This window comes from Sceloporus occidentalis, unplaced genomic scaffold, assembly GCF_023333645.1.
Source record: "Sceloporus occidentalis isolate IW3139 unplaced genomic scaffold, rSceOcc1.0.p SCAF_1, whole genome shotgun sequence".
NCBI classification, from domain to species: Eukaryota; Metazoa; Chordata; class Lepidosauria; order Squamata; family Phrynosomatidae; genus Sceloporus; species Sceloporus occidentalis.
The window spans coordinates 11,323,798-11,341,835 of NW_028316981.1; the positions used below are offsets into that span (position 1 = coordinate 11,323,798).

Consider the following 18,038-nt stretch of genomic DNA (forward strand, 5'->3'; position numbering starts at 1 on the left):
AGTTATTTAATGTATTATTTGCCGTGTTGCAATGTATTTTGGACTAACCAGCCCTTCCTTTCCTCCTTGTCCTCTGTCTAGCTGATAGGTTTTTTCTAACAGCTTTAGCACTGGGAGCATAGTGAAAGAGGCCTGGACAAACACAAGACTTTCAGTAAGAGATAAAATAAAACGTAAGCTGGGAAAGAGTAGCCAATACTACTGTAGTTGTGTGTGCTTGCTTGTAAGGAAAGGTAAACAGTGGTTGTCTCCAGAATCTTAACTGAGCATGCGTCAAAAGCAAAACAAAGAGAAAAGGGGACAGCTGATATGCCTGCCTCCCCCAGTACAGTGGGCCCTTGGTGGTATTATTATTATTATCATTATTATTATTATTATCATCATCATTATTTCTTATTCACCTCTCCCCATGGATTGAGGTGCAGAACAACAACAATTAACAAACGCCCTACATCAGTTAAAATACAACAATTAAAATACACAATAATTTAAAAGGACATGCATACAATTAAAAAATTCAAGATATAGGGCAAAACAGATTGGCAGAAGGGGTAGCTTGAAGCTGCCCCTTCTGAAGACAGGTTGGGGCTGCGGTGAACATACGGCACACCCCCATCCACCTTTTCTCCAGCCAAAATGGAGCTGAAAAGATCTACTCCTTTTTCAGCCAGGGGAAGAGCGGCTTTTCCCGCCCTGCCACAGCCCAAAGCCGGCTTTCAGACGCTACAGCGGTGTGCGGTGTGTAAATGCCATGCTGCCACAGTGTCTTAAGGCCACTCCCATTGGGTTGGCTGCCTGACTTCCAGGTGGCTTCAGGGCGGCATGGGAGCATGCGGCATCTAAATGCCACGCTCCCAAGCTGCCCGGACAGTAGCTTTTAGAGCTGGTCTGTTCCAGCTCATAAATATATTAAAACAACCCACATTTAAAATCCATCATTGAAAACTGACAATTTAAAAATAATATGGATAAGCCTGCTAGAAGAGACTGTATTTTAATGCTGTTTTGAATTCGGACAGAGTATTCAATCTCTTCGGGTAGGTCATTCCAGTCTAGTGGCAGCTGAAGAAAAAGTCCTCTGGTTGACAGTCCTGGTTGACTGGAGTAAATATCAGTAAGAGGACCTGAGTATATGGGGCACATTACAGAGGAGGAGGCAATCCTGTAGAATTCGTACCCATAGGGCATCATTAGGGAATATTTGCCCATAGGGAATCATTGGAGTATACTTGTCCATCGGGAATCATTGGGGAATACTTGCTCATAGGCAATCATTGGGGAATACAGTGTGCCCTTTTTTTACACAGGGAATCCATTCCAGACCCCGCCCCCCCCGCATAAAAAAAAGGGCATATGCTCAAGCCCCATCGAAAGTAATGGGGCTCATGCATGCGGCAACGGTGTGGTGCACACACCCCATTAATCTAAATGGGATGTGCTGCCCCTTGCACCCCGCACATTTACGCGCAGCTTTCAGCATATGCTGAACGCCACGTATGACGCGGGCGCACTGTACTTGCCCATAGGGAATCAGGGGGAATATTTGCCCATAGGGAAACATTGGAGAATATCTGGTCATAAGGAATCGGGGGGAATATTTGCCCATATTCGGGTATACTTGCCCACAGGGTAACACTGGGGAATATTTGCCCATAGGGAATCATTGGGGAATACTTGTCCATAGGGAATCTTGGGGAATATTTGCCCATAAGGAATCAGGGGGAATATTTGCCCATAGGGAAACATTGGAGAATACTTGGTCATAGGGAAACAGAGGGAATACTTGCCCATAGAGAATATAGGCAATCCCAATCCGGGAATGGTGATAAGCTCTCCAGTTCTGGACGGGGTCACACTTCCCCTAAAGGACTGTGTCCGTAGCTTGGGGTGCTCCTGGACTCGTCGCTTCAGCTGTCATCCCAGGTGGATGCGACAGCCAGGAGTGCCTGTTATCAGCTTCGGCTGATTCGCCAGCTATAACCCTACCTGGAACAGGAAAACTAGAAACGGTTGTACATTCACTGGTAGCCTCTCGTCTCGATTTCCACAATGCTCTCTACATGGGGCAACTCTCATGCCATGTTCGGAAGCTGCAACTGGTCCAAAACATGGCAGCCAGATTGGTTACAGGGAGTGTGAAATTTGATCCTATTACACCTATCTTAAAATCCCTACACTGGCTGCTTATTAGCTTCCGGGCACAGTATAAGGTGTTGGTCATATAAAAAGCCCTACATGGCTTGGGTCCAGCTTACCTGAGGGAACGCCTCCTCCCATACAATCCTTCCCACACACACTCTCAGGTCCTCTGGGAAGAATCTCTTGCAAGCTAAGAAAACCAGACTGGTATCGACTTCTCAGAGGACGTTTTCTGTTGCCGCTCCACAATCTGGAATGACCTGCCGGAGGAGATCCGCCTTATAACTTCTTTGGATGCCTTTAAGAAGGCAATAAAAACGGATCTCTTCCGGCAGGCCTTCCCAAACTGATCTTCTCAGAATTTCCCCTCCATTTGTTTAGCAGTACCCACCGGACTTTGATCTCGTTTTATTTTATTAACCATTTTATTGGGAATTGTTTTTAATGGTATTTTAGGGTGGGAGGGAGATTGCTAGTCATGTTTGGTTTTATTGTTTTTGTTTGTTGTTACCCGCCTTGATCCAATACAGGGAGAGGCGGGATACAAATAATAATAATAATTATTATTATTATTATCTTGCCCAAAGAGAATCCACATGATACCCCATGATTTGGTCACCATAAGTGGGCATAGTATGGGCAAGTATACTCCAATGATTCCCTATGGGCAAGTACTGTCATTTGTTTTAGTTGTCCCATTTCCCTTGCAAGATTTGTGGGGTGTTTTTTTTTTGGGGGGGGGGGCTTTTGCCATGGTCTTCCCCTGAGGCTGAGAGAGTGTGACTTGCCCAAGGTCACCCCCAATGAAAGGTGTGTGTTTGACCCCTGGCAAGGCCTGTGCAGGGCAACTCTGACACCCCAATGGTAGCCCACCCTTCCCAAGGAGGCCATGGCACCCTCTTGCCCAAATCCCCAGCCAGGTGCCCACCCCAAACATCAGCAACATACCAGAAGAGGAAACTGGTGTGTCTCTGGAGTTTTTTGCTGCTTATCTCTTCCCTTTGACAGCTTGGCTCCCTCCAGGAGGCTGAGTGGGAAGGCCTGCTCCTGGATCCCTGGCTGGAAATGGAAGAGACTGGGAGGAGACTGCAGGTCCCAGCAGCCACCTCCCAGAAAGAGGCTCCCTTCCTTTTCTCTCTTCTCTTCCTCCTGCTCTCAATGGCGTTCAATGGAGAAGCAGCTTCAGCTTCGCTCGATCGCCCTCTGGTGGAAGGCTCCGGATGTGCAACTCCTACTTTCAGGAAGGAGAAAAAAGGGAGGAGGGAGGGAAGTGGGTATATCCACACTGCACAATTAATGCACTTTGATACCGCTTTAACTGCTATGGGCTAATCATAGGGTTTGCTGCTGTGGCCCCGGAGCTCTGTGACAGAGGTGGAATACAACACTCCTGAAATAATAATAATAATAATAATAATAATAAAAGAGTTTGATACTGCTTTAAATACTATGGGTATCCTGGGATTTGTAGTTTTGGTAAAAGATTTATAGAAAGACAGTATGGCCTAGTGGTTTGAGTGTTGGACTATGATGAAAAACCCACTGGGTGACTTTAGGCAAGTCACACTCTCTCAGCTTCAGGAGATGGCAATGGCAGACCCCCCTCTGAACAGGGGGACCAGGGGTCCTTAACACAAAGGAGGGGAAGGGAGCACAAAATGTAGGGCATTCGAGGAAAATGTAGGACGTTACATGGAAGCTACACACACACACATTTATAGAATATATATATATATATATATATATATATATAGGTAAAAGGTAAGGTATTTTATATATATATATATAATGCACACACACACATATTTACAGAATACATATATAATACACACACACACACACATTTAGATTATGCTTATATCTGTTTTCTGATTGTAAGATAGTCTGTATGTGAAATTTTACTACAGCCAATGAAATATACCAAAAAAGATTTCTTTGTTTAAAAACCTATAAAAAGCAATTACAGTTGGAATGGTAATTCCAAGCTGAGGACACTTGGCCAGCAACAAAGCTGTTTTTTATCAAACTGGGTCTTCTCCAGGTTTATTTCTGTTCTGTTTAAGAACCCAATATCAGATCAAAATTAGTTTGACTGATATCTGCTACAATATATATTATATAATATATACATACAGTGGATCCTTGTTATACGCTGGGGTTTGGTTCCAAGATCCCCCGTGTATAACAAAATCCGTGTATGCTCAAGTCCCATTAAGTATAATGACATAGCAAAATGGTGTCCCTAATAAAAAATGGAACATCAAGGTAAATTTATACTTTTTTGGAACATTTTCAAACCGTGTATGCTTAAATCCGTGTATAAAAAAATCTGTGTATAAGAAGGGCCGACTGTACACACATATAAATACATTTAGAGTATATATATTATATAATATAGACACACACACACATTCATACTTAGTCATGCTCAAAATGGAGGACATTTTGGAACTCCTTCTGGGCAGAAAGTGAAAATGGAGGACATGACTTGGAAAAAAGGAGGACATCTGGTCACCCTGCTTCTGAAGACATTTGCCAAGAAAGCCCCATGATAGGGTTGGCTTAGGGTCACCATAAGTCAGAAATGACTTGAAGCCACACAACAAAATTTAGCCCTCTCTGGCCTCATTCCCACTTACAAAAAAAGCGTTTTGTGATCCAAATGGATGGATCGATTCGACAGCAGAGCGTGGTTCACACTACATTTGCCCCAATCACATTTTCTCCCTGTAAAATAATCCACTTGTGCTTCATATTCAAGAATGAATCGGTTCAAAATGGACCCACTCCAGCCGGCCGAAAGGCAAATTTAAACCTAATGCCCAGAACTGGACACAGTATTCCAAGTGAGGCTGAGCAAAGCAGAATAGAGTGGCACTATTACTTCCCTTGATCTAGACACTACACTGATATTGATGCAGCCTAGAATTGCATTAGATTTTTTAGCTGCTGCATCACCACACTGTTGCCTCATGTTCAACTTGTGGCTTACTAGGACTCCTAGGTCCCTTCTTGGCGTACTGCTGCCAGGCCAGGGCCACCCATCTTATATCAAAATCTTTCATTTTTTCTGCCTGAGTGTACTGCCTTACATTTCTCCCTATTGACATGAATTTTGTTAGTTTTGGCCCAGCTTTCTAATAAGGTCATTTTGAATCCTGATGCTGTCTTCTGCGGTATTAGCTACTCCTCCTAATTTGCTAATTTGCTAGGCATTCTCTCTATTCCTATAGTCTCTGTTGAGGATTGGTTTTTGGGAGCGGCGATGTTCACGATCCACCCAAAGAGACTGAGCCGGCATTCAAATTAAACAGAACCATTATGCTTTATTATAATAATAGAAGAAAACTTAAAAAGAGTAACAAGATGAATGAAATATAGTCAGTAGATCAGGTAAAGTGCGCCAAAATGCCCTCTAGCAGCTCTATCCAGCACAGCTGTGGAAAGTAGTGACCAACTTTCTCCCTCTCCACACACTTTTTCCTCTGCTATTCTTCCCCAATTTTGGACTTTTCCTATCAGATTGGTCTCCCTGAAACAGCTACTTCTGTTTCTCCCCACCTTGGTTTCTGTGCGCTTGGCATGCCCCACTGTTGCTAATGGTTCCCTGGCATATTAGGGTTTTAAATCTTGAGCTAAATCTTGATGGCCTGAAGCAACAAAAGATATGTAAAGGGGATCCATGGTAAAGAAAAGGTTAAGAACAGCTGGAAAACACTATCCTTTTTTTTTCATGGCATAGCTAACATGGAAAACTGTCTTCTACCATAACAGTATGGTATCTAGAACCATGCTATAAATATTTGTTCACTGATCTGATATCTGAAAGGATGAAAGACAGTTTGAACATGGTTTGGAAATAAAATAAATAGGATAAGAAGTGTGGCAGTTGAGAGTAACTTACAATAACACTTTCATCTAGTTAATTTATATCTCCATATATTTATATAACTTCTCTCTCTCTTTCTTTCAGACTACTTTAATGTTTAGTCTGTTCGTAGCTGATCTGATCCAATTTCTTCGCTGCATTCATTTTTTAAACCAGCTTTAAGGCAAGCTTATTTTGCTAAAAGATCCTTCTCCTCACAACCCCCATGGCATATTCACTGGGATTCCTCCCATAATTTATTCATTCTGTCACTACAAAGGAAATTCTTCCATCATTTTAGTATTTAAAAAAATCTGCCACCTGTAGTTAACAAATGTGTCCAAGTGCAGTTGCCCCATACTCTAGGCCAGTCTTTTCTAAGTAAGTGCCCTCTAGATGCTTTGTACTACACCGCTCATCATCCTAGACCTTTTAACAATGCTCTCTGGGGTTGCTGGGAGATGTTGAACCATTTGGAAGGCAATTGGGGGGGGGGGGAGCATTTAAATGGTCTCTTTTCTGCATGAATTCTGTGGCTAGCCAAGAACATTCTCTGACTGAAGCTTCTTGCACATGAAGGACTTTCATAGACTCAGTCTTAATTCTCAGATTTTTTTTCAAAACTCTTTTGAAACTAGCACTTCCCATACAGAGAATGTTGTTCTTTTCTGGAACAGACTGCTTCAGAAGGTGATGGACTCATCTCAGTTGGAGGTTTTTGAATAGAGGCTGAATGGCCACCTCTCAGGGATCCTTTACTTGAGATTCCTATGATGATAGTGCCTTACAACCTATGATTCCCATGTGAATGTTCAGGATTCCTCTCTGACTTAACCTTTCCCCACACTCAGGACATCTGTATGGTTTCTCTCCACATGGATTCTCTGATGTCTCTTCACCTGTTGGCTCCGACTGAAGCTTTTCCCACAGTCAGAACATTTATATGGCTTCTCCCCTGTATGAATTCTCCTATGGTTCCTTAAATCACTTCCCTGAATGAAACATTTCCCACAGTCGGGACATTTGTATGGCTTTTCTCCTGTATGAATTCTTTGATGTTTTTTCAATATTCCTTCTTCATTGAAGCATTTCCCACACTCAGAACACTTAAATGGTTTCTCACCAGTATGGATTCTGTGGTGTCTCTTCAAATTTCTGGCCTCTGTGAAACTTTTCCCACACTCAGGACACTTGTACGGTTTCTCTCCAGTGTGCATTAGTTCATGGTTCTTCAAGTATTTCCTCTGACTGAAGCACTTACCACACTGAGAACATTCATACGGTTTTATTTCAGTATGAATCTCCTGATGTCTCAATAACGCTTGTCTGGAAGTGAAGACCTTCCCACACTCCGGACAGTCATGTACTTTCTCTCCAGTATGAAGAGATGAATGATTTATCAAATATTCACTCTCACTGGAGCACTGAGTACAAGGAGAAGATTCATACAGTCCTCCTTCGCCATGAACTCCTGGATTTCTCTGTAGTGTCTTTGTGCAGCTGAAGGTCTTTGCCCAGTCAGGGGGATACTTAGGTTCAGAGTGATTAGGCCTCTCTTTTGTGTGATTACTCAAATGTCTGTTCAAATAAACTCCTTTCTCTCTTTCAGAGAATTTTGACTTATACTCTTCTGGTATCATTCTCTGAGGTTTATCAGAATATGGATTCTGTTGGAAGTTCTCACTGGTATGTATCATATCTAGTCGACAACAGGCTGTTCTATCACACTTGGGCATTAATGGCATTCCATCTCTTGTGTGTACTTTTGAAGCTTGGCAAACTGGAGACATAAAAGCTGTTGTGAGCTCACTACTTGCACTCTCTCTCACCACTAGTTGATTCCTATTTTCTTCTCTGAACTCACATATGTCTTGCATATCAGCTTCTGGCTCATTCCCTTGAATTATGTGGGGTGCTGTCTCGGATGTGTCCTCTGACTCGTTTCTTCCATCTGCAGAGTTCTCCATCTTGACTTTGCTTCTCTTCCCATCACCTGCAAAGACAGAGCATGGAATTTGGCCCCTTCTGTGGTGACCACTTTTCAACATGTCTAGCTTTTATTTCTAAAATATTTATCTCCATGTTTCCTTCTAGCTCTATGATAATGTGTCTCTATCATAATAAAAATCCTCCTGTTTTATCCAGGATTTTTTGTGTGCAAAATATAGAAAATCAAATACAATATTGGATATTTTTAGATAAAATAGTTTTAAATTTTGCAGGCTCCATGCAGCCCTTAGAGGAAGTCCATTGGGACTCCAACCAGCCACCCCCCCCCCAGAGCCAGGAGATTTTAGAAAACACTTTTGTAGAGTTCCTCTCCTGAAACCAGCAAAAACTCCCCAGCAGCTCAAAAAGGGTCAGGAGAGATGCAATCAGCACCTCCAATCACATTTTGGGGAAAAGGTGGGATATAAATCCAACAAATAAATAAATGGGGACTAGAAGTGTTTTGGATTTTGGTTTTGTTTGTTTGTTTGTTTTGGGGGTAGGGGGAATTTGGAATGCCTGTATTTGCACATACAGATGAAACCCAGGCCCAGACACAAAATTCATATATGTTTTATATACACATTATACATATAGCCTGAAGGTAATTTTATACAATATTGTTTAATAATTTTGTGCTTGAAACAAAAGTTGTGTACACTGACCCACTGAAAGCAAAGGTATCACTAGCTCAACCACCCATGAAAAAAGTTTTGGTTTTTGGAGTATTTCAGATCTCGGAACTTGGGATAAGGGACACTCAACTTGCAGCATGTATTCAGATCATGTTTTCTGTCTTCTGAAAGAGGAACTTTCTTTCTGACTACCTGCCTTTCCAGTTCTGCAGACAGAGAACAAAGTGGCTACTGTGTACCAGAACTCAGCAGAGGACTTCCTTACCCAATGATTCTACCTTCCTCCCATTCTCCTGCAAGACTTGCCAGACAACAGTCTGTTGGCCTGATGGGGTGAGACCCTGCTGGACAATCTGCAAAGACATGCCAGGTTGGTTGGGATCCACTGGTTCCTGCACAGATGAAAAAGGAAAAAATACTCAGGAAAAAAGGAAGAAGAATGCAAATCTTCACACACTCAGACCCAGAAATTTTATCCTCACTCCACTGACATGCCAGTGTGGTATAGTGGTTTGAGTGTTGTGCAAGGACTCCGGGAGACCAGCATTCAAATCCCCACTCAGTCATGTAAACCCTGCTTTGCCATGGAAACCTACTGGATGACTTTGGGTAAGTCACACTTTCTCAGCCCAAGAGAAATGCAACAGCAAACCTCCTTGGAATATATTTTGCCAAGAAAACCCCATTATAGGTTCTATATAAGTCAGAATTGACATGAAGGAATATAACAACATAATCAACCACTAATAAATATTATATGAAATGAATAAAAGGAATAGTATGCTCCACTACCCCAAGAGAGACAAATGTATCCTATGTTTATATGTTTTAATCTATGTTGTATTCTGCCTAGGGCCTCAGGCAGAGGTGGGTCGTCATCATCATCATTATCATCATCATCATGTCCCCCCCTCCTCCCAGTGGACACAAAAGCAGGAAGAACAAGGGTGGAAGCTGCTGTATTTTCCAACAAAGGTGCCTGCATGTAAAAGTACAGTGTGGGCTGCCATTAGCGCACAGCTCTTACCCTGACCTCAGCCTTGCTCATAACAAACTGACCTCCAAAATGCCACATACCTCCTTGACACCAGCATGGACCACTTCTTCTCCTTCAGGAGGATGTGATGAATCTGCACGACTCAGGCATTTGATTCCACTGCCTGTGAAAGACAGAAGGGGGTTGTTAGAAAAGAAACTAGTCAATCTCTTCATCCTTAGAGTGACCACCTTGATGGTTTATTTTATTGTGAATTATGGTTTTTTTTAAACTGTAACCCTCTTTGAGTCCCAATTTTACAAGAAAAGTGGGATACAAATAAATATATGAAATAAATATATAAATTTATAAAACTACAGGTTGAGTCTCCTTTATCTGAAATACTCAGGATTAGAGGTGTTTTGGATTTTTCCGGATTTTGGAACTGGACACTTTCACAGAAACAGCCTTGAACACACTTGGCTCATGCTTTCCTCCCTTCCAGTATTATCTCAGCACCTGTATCTGAAATCACCACAGTTTAGCAACACGATTTCTACTGTATATCCCACCATACCTACTTTCCAACATTTTATGGCAGGCAAGTTGCTTAGGCAACACCTGACAAATATCTGCATGAGATATCTTGAAGATGGGACCCAAGTCTAAATATACAAAATTCATTTATGTTTCATATACACCTTACACACATAGCCTGAAGGTAATTTTATACACACTATTTTTAATGATGTTATACAGAAAACAAAGTTTGTTTACACTGACCCATCAGAAAGCATAAGTGTCACTATCTCAGCCACCCATGTGGACAACTTTGGATCTTCCTTATCTGGAATCCCAATATCTCGAATACTCCAAAATGCAAAATTGCATTATTTATTTATTTATTTATTTATTTATTTCGCACTTTCCTCCCGGTACAGAAATATGGGTGGCTACGATAGTGACACTTTTGCTTTCTGATGGTTGAGTTAACTGATCTCATTGGAAGCCTTGAATAGAGATAATTGCAGGACAAGCTACATTTGCCATATCCTCCATAAGACCAATATAGATAGATAGATATCTTCACCTAATCAGCACCAGCATCCCAAAAACACAAAGACAAACAGTGAAATACTCAGCTGAATCCTTACCCAGCACACTGATCTCTGCACCACCATTTTGTGTGGCTTCTTTGTAGGTCTCACCCTTTGCAGCATCTGTGGGTTCTTCCTCTTCATCTGGGGAATCCAAATGTTCTTCCTTCAGTGGCCCCTGAAACAGGGTGGAGAATCACACTGGCAACACATGGCTGGAAAAATAAATTTTATTGGCCAGAGACATTCTCTCATTTTTCTAGGCAAACATGGATTGAAGGATATACATCCAGAGATAGCTGTGTTGGCCATGCAGAAAAATACATAAAAAAACACATTGTGGTAATATCTTTACTAGGCCAACCAAAAAGCACAAAGTATTTTACATAAAGTTGAAGGCTTTCATGGCCGGCATCTATAGTTTTTTGTGGGTTTTTCGGGCTATGTGGCCATGTTCTAGCAGAGTTTCTTTCTGACGTTTCGCCAGCATCTGTGGCTGGCGAAACGTCAGAAAGAAACTCTGCTAGGCCACATAGCCCGAAAAACCCACAAAAAACTATTTTACATAAGCTTTCAAAGCTCACAGGCTTCTTCATCAGGCATGGATGACAAAAGCAATTTTAGAGTAATGCAAAAACTGCCATACATGATACAAGCTTGCAACAGACAAGAAACAGGACTTATTTTATGTAGATTGGTGAAAAATTATTTAGTTTCAACAATCACTTACAATGCTTACAAGCCTTCAATCACCCAAATAGACTTGTAGGAAGACACAGACTCTCCCACCATTGGTGAACTTCCAGAATGCTTTCACCCCACCCTGAATGACCAGGAATAGCCATTTGACAAACTGCTCTAATTGAATTTTCTCTCTTGTACCATTAATGTTACATTATTTTGTTTGCTTGTCCCCCCCCCCTTTCCTCAAATTAAAAAAAATCAAATATAATTTTGTTAAAAGTCATTTTAGGGGAGAAGTTGATGAGGGCAGGTCACAGAACTGCATCTTTCCTGAGATGTTAAAACTGACTTTAAAATGGTGACAGGAGGAGGTTTAATGTAGGTAAAGGTCACAACCATTGCTGGCAATGAGGTGTTCAGGACACAAAAATTGACCACCCTGTTTTGCTTTTGTCTCTTGAATGTTCGCTTTTCAGAAAGGATGTAGCTCTGTGACCTTCTAGGGTCACACTTATTCCTCTCAAATCTCTCTCTTCCTTTCTTTGTTCTTAGCTAACAAAGTAAAGACTACGATAATTATAATTTGATTGTGATTTAGCTAAAGGAAGAAAATGGATCCGAGAAAGAAAAATCAAATGGAAGAAACTCAGAATGTACAACAACAACAAAGTAGATTATTAACAGATCAACAACAATATGCAACGGAACACAACTCTAAAATACTAGAAGAAATAAGACAGATTACAATGAATTTAGGGGAAAGAATGACTGTACTACAAAAAGAAATGTCAGACTTCCAATCTGACATTCGCAAAGAAATTGGAGAGGATTTGAAAGAAATAAGAACCTCTGTAGAAAAAGCTACTTCTGAAACAGTAAAAATCAAAGCTAAAATTAATGTAATAGAAGAGAAACAGACTGAATATGAAAAGAGACTAGAGGAGATAAATAATAAGCAGGATATGCAGACAGATGAAAATCTAAAATGGGAATATAAATTTAGAGAAAAATCTTTAAAAATAAGAGGCTTACCTGAAATAGAGAATGAAAGTCTGTATGAGTCTCTGATACCTAAATTAGCCGAATATTTAGATTTTGACTTACAAACTTTTTCTCTGGGCATAGAAAAAGTCTATAGATTAAATTCATATATAACAAGACAGAAGGAGATACCCCGAGATATTGTGATAATTTTTTTGAATAAACGTGTACAAGATTTATTAATTACGAAACATAGTAAATCCCCTTTGAAAATAAACCAAATTGAGTTGCAAATTTTCAAGGATGTGCCAATCAAAATTTTAAAAAGGAGGAAAGATTACCACTTTTTGACCTCACTCTTAAGGCAAGTAGATGCTCCATATAGATGGCTAATACCAGAAGGACTTGTACTCTGGTATAAAAGAAAAAGATATGAAATAAAAACAGTTGTAGAGGCAAAAAAAGTGTATGAGTATATCTCAAAGGATTATAAAAAAGAACAGGCAAGACAGAATAAACAAAATAAAGAAGATGAGCAGAAAACTAAAGAGTATTACTTGCGTAATCCTAGACAGAAAAAGACAGATTTAGAAGAAGCTCAAAAGAGAGAAAAGGAAAGAACCCAAACTTTGAGAGAACAATTTCTGCTTGCCCATGGAAATCCATTAGGTGACCTTGGGCAAAGTCACACTTTCTCAGTCTGAGAAACACCCCAAGATAGGTTTGCATTAGGATCACCATAATTCAGAAACCATTTGAAAGTACATAACACACAAACTACAAATCCCAGGATTCCACACATTGCAGCCATGGCAGTTAAAGTGGAGAGGGGTCTCAGGACACAAATATATTTATCAGACACTCTGGGATTTAAATATTAAAACCTCACCTGCCACTTCCTTCTTTCAGCCTCTCTTTGGCTCATCATGAAGTCCTCCACCAGAGCCACAGCCTGGGAGCAGGTGTCTGGCCCTCCAGCTCGGATCCAGCCCTGGAGGCCTGAGGGAAGGCTGGCCAGGAATTGCTCCAGGACCAGCAGTTCCAGGATCTGCTCCTTGCTGTGTCTCTCTGGCTTCAGCCACCGATAGCAAAGCTCCTGGAGCTGACTGTGAATCTTTCGGGGATCTTCAACCTCCTGACAGCAGAATTGCCTGAAGTGCTGTCGCTGCAGCTCCATTCTCAGAGCATCCTCTCGCAAAATGGCAGCCTTCACTCTCCCATAATCCTCCTTGTCTCTACCGCCAAGATTTTGAAAGGCTTGCTCTGCTTCTCCACTCAGTGCTGGCAGAAGCCGGGATACCCATTCTTCTCTGGGCCACCGGCAGGCTCTGGCCACTTGCTCAAAGGAGGCCAGGAAGACCTTGGCGTCTTCCCATGGAGCACTCTCTGCTGTCACTTGGCTTTTCCATCCGGCATGAAGAGGTTGCAGTGTTTCCAAGAACTCCTGCCACTGGGCTTCCCAGCGCTCTTGCATCCCTTTGCCTGGCTCTAATGATGCTCCCCATCCAGGTTGCTCTACGAAGCGTTCAGGCAAAATTTCACTGGTGGCTTTTCTGAGTTTGACTCGTCTGCCTTCCAATTCTCGATCTGCAGACATTTCCTCCTTCATCATCTTCGTTGTTGCAGTTCTAGAATTAAAAGTATTCCGAAATCAAAGAAGATGCAGCAGGGCATTTTAGACACAGCAAACACTTAAAGAGATGCAAATTTAAAAATATATGCTGATTGATTTATGATATTTCTATCGTGCCCTGTGTCATAATATCTCTGGATGGTTTATGATAAAATCAGTTGATCAACTTAAAATGTAGGACAATAACACTATAAACAACAAATATTTATTTATTCATTTAATTTATACACTACCTTTCTTCCAGATTGGGACTCAAAACAGCTCACAGCAGGAAACCAATCAAGATCATTAGTGTAATCTTAAAAACAATTAAAATAGTCACAATTAAAACAATCATTTAAAAACATACAAAAGTTAAAAAAAATAAAAAGTTAGAAATGTGGGGACTGAAGATAAATTTCACTAAAGGGGAAGAATTGTTATTGAGAGTGGAATTTCCTCTTTTTCTGCCTTATCCCCATACTACTTTCCTACCTCTAAATGTTGGACTACAACTTCCAACGTTATTTGTCATTAGTTAAATGCCTAGGGTTGCTGGGACTTGTAGTCCAACAGCAACAGTAACATTCTTACCCCTAGAGATAGAATTCAAAGGTATAGCTGTGTTAGTTGTAGACTGTTTGTAGAGAGATCTTGTAGCACCTTTGAGCCTAACTGAAAGAAGTTGGCAGCATGAGCTTTCATAGACTTTAGCCTCAGATGCATCTGAGGAAGTAAACTGAAGTCTAGGAAAGCTCATGCTACCAACCTCTTTCTTTCAGTTAGTCTCAAAGGTGCTACAAGATCTCTCTACATGCTGATGCCTAGGCCAGATGCTCAGATTCTATGACAGTGGTTCCAAAACTTTGGTCTTCCAGGTATTCTGGACTTCAGTTGCAAGCATTTCTGACAGCTGACCAAGCTGGCTGGGATTTCTGGGAGCTGAAGTCTAAAACACCTGGGGGAACAAAGTGTGGGAACTGCTATTCTGTGACATTAATTCTGTACCTGCTGTACTGGTTGCCAGTGCTTTTCATGTCCTTTACATACCATTCAACTATCTTGATTTGACTGCAACACTTTGAATTAATCCTCTGTTGTCCCACTTTTCAACTGCTTTTAAAATGTCCCAGTTTCTCTTTCTTCCTTCCTCCTTTGTCCTCAGCTTACTTCAGTGGCAGCAAACTGAATTCAACATGCAAAAGTTTATGCTCATTTATCTTAATTAATTAGGGACCTGGGTATGTTTAGCCTGGGGACGAGAAGGTCAAAAGATAACATGTTACTCACATTTAAATATTTGAAAGAATGTCATGCTGAGGATTTTATTTATTTATTTATTTATTTACTGTATTTATACCCCACTCTTAAACCAGAAAGACTCTCAGACCAGTTTTCATATAGTTAATTAGATATGTCTCTGCCTGCAGGCTTACAATCTAAAAAAGACATAACACAAAAAGAGAAGGAAATGGCAGTGGGAAGGGGAATAAGTCCAGCAGTTCCTCTCTCCCTCTGAGGCCTGGACCAAGGCAGATGGACTGGAGGGAGGAGTCTTCTTGTTTCCTGCTGCTCCATAGAATAAGACATGAGCAATGGATGCAAGGTACAGGAAAACAGATTCCATCTCAACATTAGGAGGAACTTCCTGAAAGTAAGGGCTATTTGACAGTGGAACACACTCCCTCAGAGTGTAGTGGAGTCTCCTTCCTTGGAAGTCTTTAAACAGGGGCTGGATGGACATCTGTCGGGTTCCAGCATGGCAGAGTGAGGTTGGACTGGATTGGATTGAAGTTGGGTCTCTTCCAGCTATAGGATTCTATGAACTGAATAACACAGAGGGATGAAAGGGAGCAAAATGTTTCCCCTTCCCAGTAGGCTCAGGCCAAAGCAAACTGCTGCAGCCTCTTCTACCTTTTCTGTTTCTCCTCATTAGCATCCATAGCTTTTTGTGGGTTTTTCAGGCTATGAGGCTGTGTTCTAGAAGAGTTTATTCTTGATGTTTCACCAGCATCTGTTGCTGGCATCTTCAGAGAGAGCTGGCATGAAAGAGAGTGGAGTATATATACTGCTGGTTGAAAGGAAGCGATTTACATGCTAATCTGTGTATTGTTCTGTTGCTGAATGACAAGGCCTCAGGGGGTCCATTTACTTAATGATCCACTGTCTGCTGGGAAACCCTCCTGACCCTGGCTGGTTTCATTTGCATTTGCAAATCTGTGTTTTTCAGGACTGCTAGACAAACTTTGGTCCACACGGCAAAAATAATCCAGTTTGACGCTGCTCAGTACTAAGGTATCCTGGGAACTGTAGTTTATATTAGTGTATATATATATGTGTGTGTGTGTGTGTGTGTGTGTGTGTGTGTGTACACACACACACACACACACTTTATTTTCATAAAAAGAAATAATGTTTTGCAGTATTTACATTTAAGTGTATCATAATATAAACAATTAATTTAAATAAGAATATCATAAACAGGAACTGTAGTGAGACATTGAGCCTTCTCTGTCAGAGAGCTCTGGTGCCACAACAAAGTACAGTTCCCAGGATTCCCCTCACACTGAGCCAGGGCAAATAAAGCAGTCTCAAACTGGATTATTTCTGTAGTGTGCTTTGGACCTTTGTTTACTTTAAGGGTTTATTCTTTCCTGTCAAAGTAGTCCAGGTGTTTGTGGATTTCAATGCCTTCCCTGTCCAGAAATTCTGACCTGATAGTTGTTGCTATGGTCCAGAATTTCAGTGTTTTCAAATATCATTTTATGGCCAGGATGGTTTATAACGTGTTCTGCTACTGCTGGTTTTTCTGGCTGACCCAGTCCGCAGTGTCTCTCGTGTTCCTTGATTCGTGTTTGAACACTGCGTTTGGTGGTCGCTATGTAGACTTGCCCGCAGCTATACAGTATGCGGTAAACTCACCTGCATATACCCCTCTCTCTTCCATGCCAGCATTCTCTGAAGATGCCAGCCACAGATGCTGGCGAAATGTCAGGAATAAACTCTTCTCTAACATGGCCACTTAGCCCAAAAACCCCAATTTTCCTGGACAGCAGCACCAAGCCTTCCCCATAAATGAAAGAAATACATTTGTTTGCAAATAACTGTTTCAAAATGCTCATTGATGCTGAGCCCTTTCTCACCCACAAAACCCTTTTCCCCAGCTCACCTCTCTGCTCCTTTCACCTGAAAACCTCCCCTGCTTTGTAGAGCATCTTCCTTTGCAAAGCTTTTGCCAGCTTCAAGAAGACGCTCTAGGAGGAGCTGAAGCTGGATTGCTGGAACCATAGAGACGTTCCTCCAGCTCCAGAGGACGCTCTAGGAACTGAAGTTGGAATGAAGGAACCATAGAGAGTCTGACAGCACCATGAGACGCTCTAGGAACTCAAGTTAGAATGCAGGAACCATAGAGACGCCCGTTAGTTCCAGAGACGCTCTAGGAACTGACTTCGGAGGGCAGGAACCATAGAGGCTTCCGCCTACCATTTGCCAGAGCGTCTCTCAGAAGAAGACGCTCTGGCAGCCGCTCTCTATGATTCTCATGGCTGCTAGAGATCTCAAGACAAATGCTTTTCATGGAGAAGGGGGCATTTCCATCTAATTCCTCTTTATTAAAACGCACCATTTAATGAGATTCTCGGAAATAATTAAGGAATGGCATATGTGGTTATAGTCATATACTAGTGTAGGTTTGGGATTTGGGGATATCCCAGTTTAAGTTCCCATTTTGGCAGCATCCTCACTGCAGAAATAATCCAGTTTGACTCCGCTTTAACTGCCATGGCTCAGTGCTATGGAATTCTGGGAATTTTAGTTTTGTGAGGCACTGAGCCATGGCAGTTCAAGTGGTGTCAAACTGGATCATATTTGCAGTGGGGACGGATGCAGCCTTTCCACTATTTAGTACACAGTGACAGTGCTGTCGTTCCGCTTTTACTGCTATGGCTGCCTCCTGTGGAGTTCTGGGTTTTGTAGTTTAGCGAGGCCTAAGGAATCTCAGGCGGAGGGCCCTAAATGCCGCTCCCAAAACTGCAAATCCCAGAATTCCCCAGGAGGC

General features: G+C 41.7%; 1 protein-coding gene across 1 annotated transcript; it reads right to left on the reverse strand.

The window, feature by feature from the left end:
• Positions 1-6,783: 6,783 nt before the first annotated feature.
• Positions 6,784-17,194, reverse strand: LOC149320730 (uncharacterized). The gene is made up of 7 exons (XM_089503856.1): positions 17,151-17,194; positions 14,236-14,300; positions 13,259-13,997; positions 10,762-10,882; positions 9,709-9,791; positions 8,897-9,023; positions 6,784-8,000 (listed from the first exon to the last, which is right to left on the reverse strand). Exons 3-7 carry the CDS (start codon positions 13,979-13,981, stop codon positions 6,838-6,840), a joined length of 2,217 nt encoding a protein of 738 aa, XP_089359982.1. The 5' UTR covers positions 13,982-13,997; positions 14,236-14,300; positions 17,151-17,194; the 3' UTR covers positions 6,784-6,837.
• Positions 17,195-18,038: the final 844 nt, after the last annotated feature.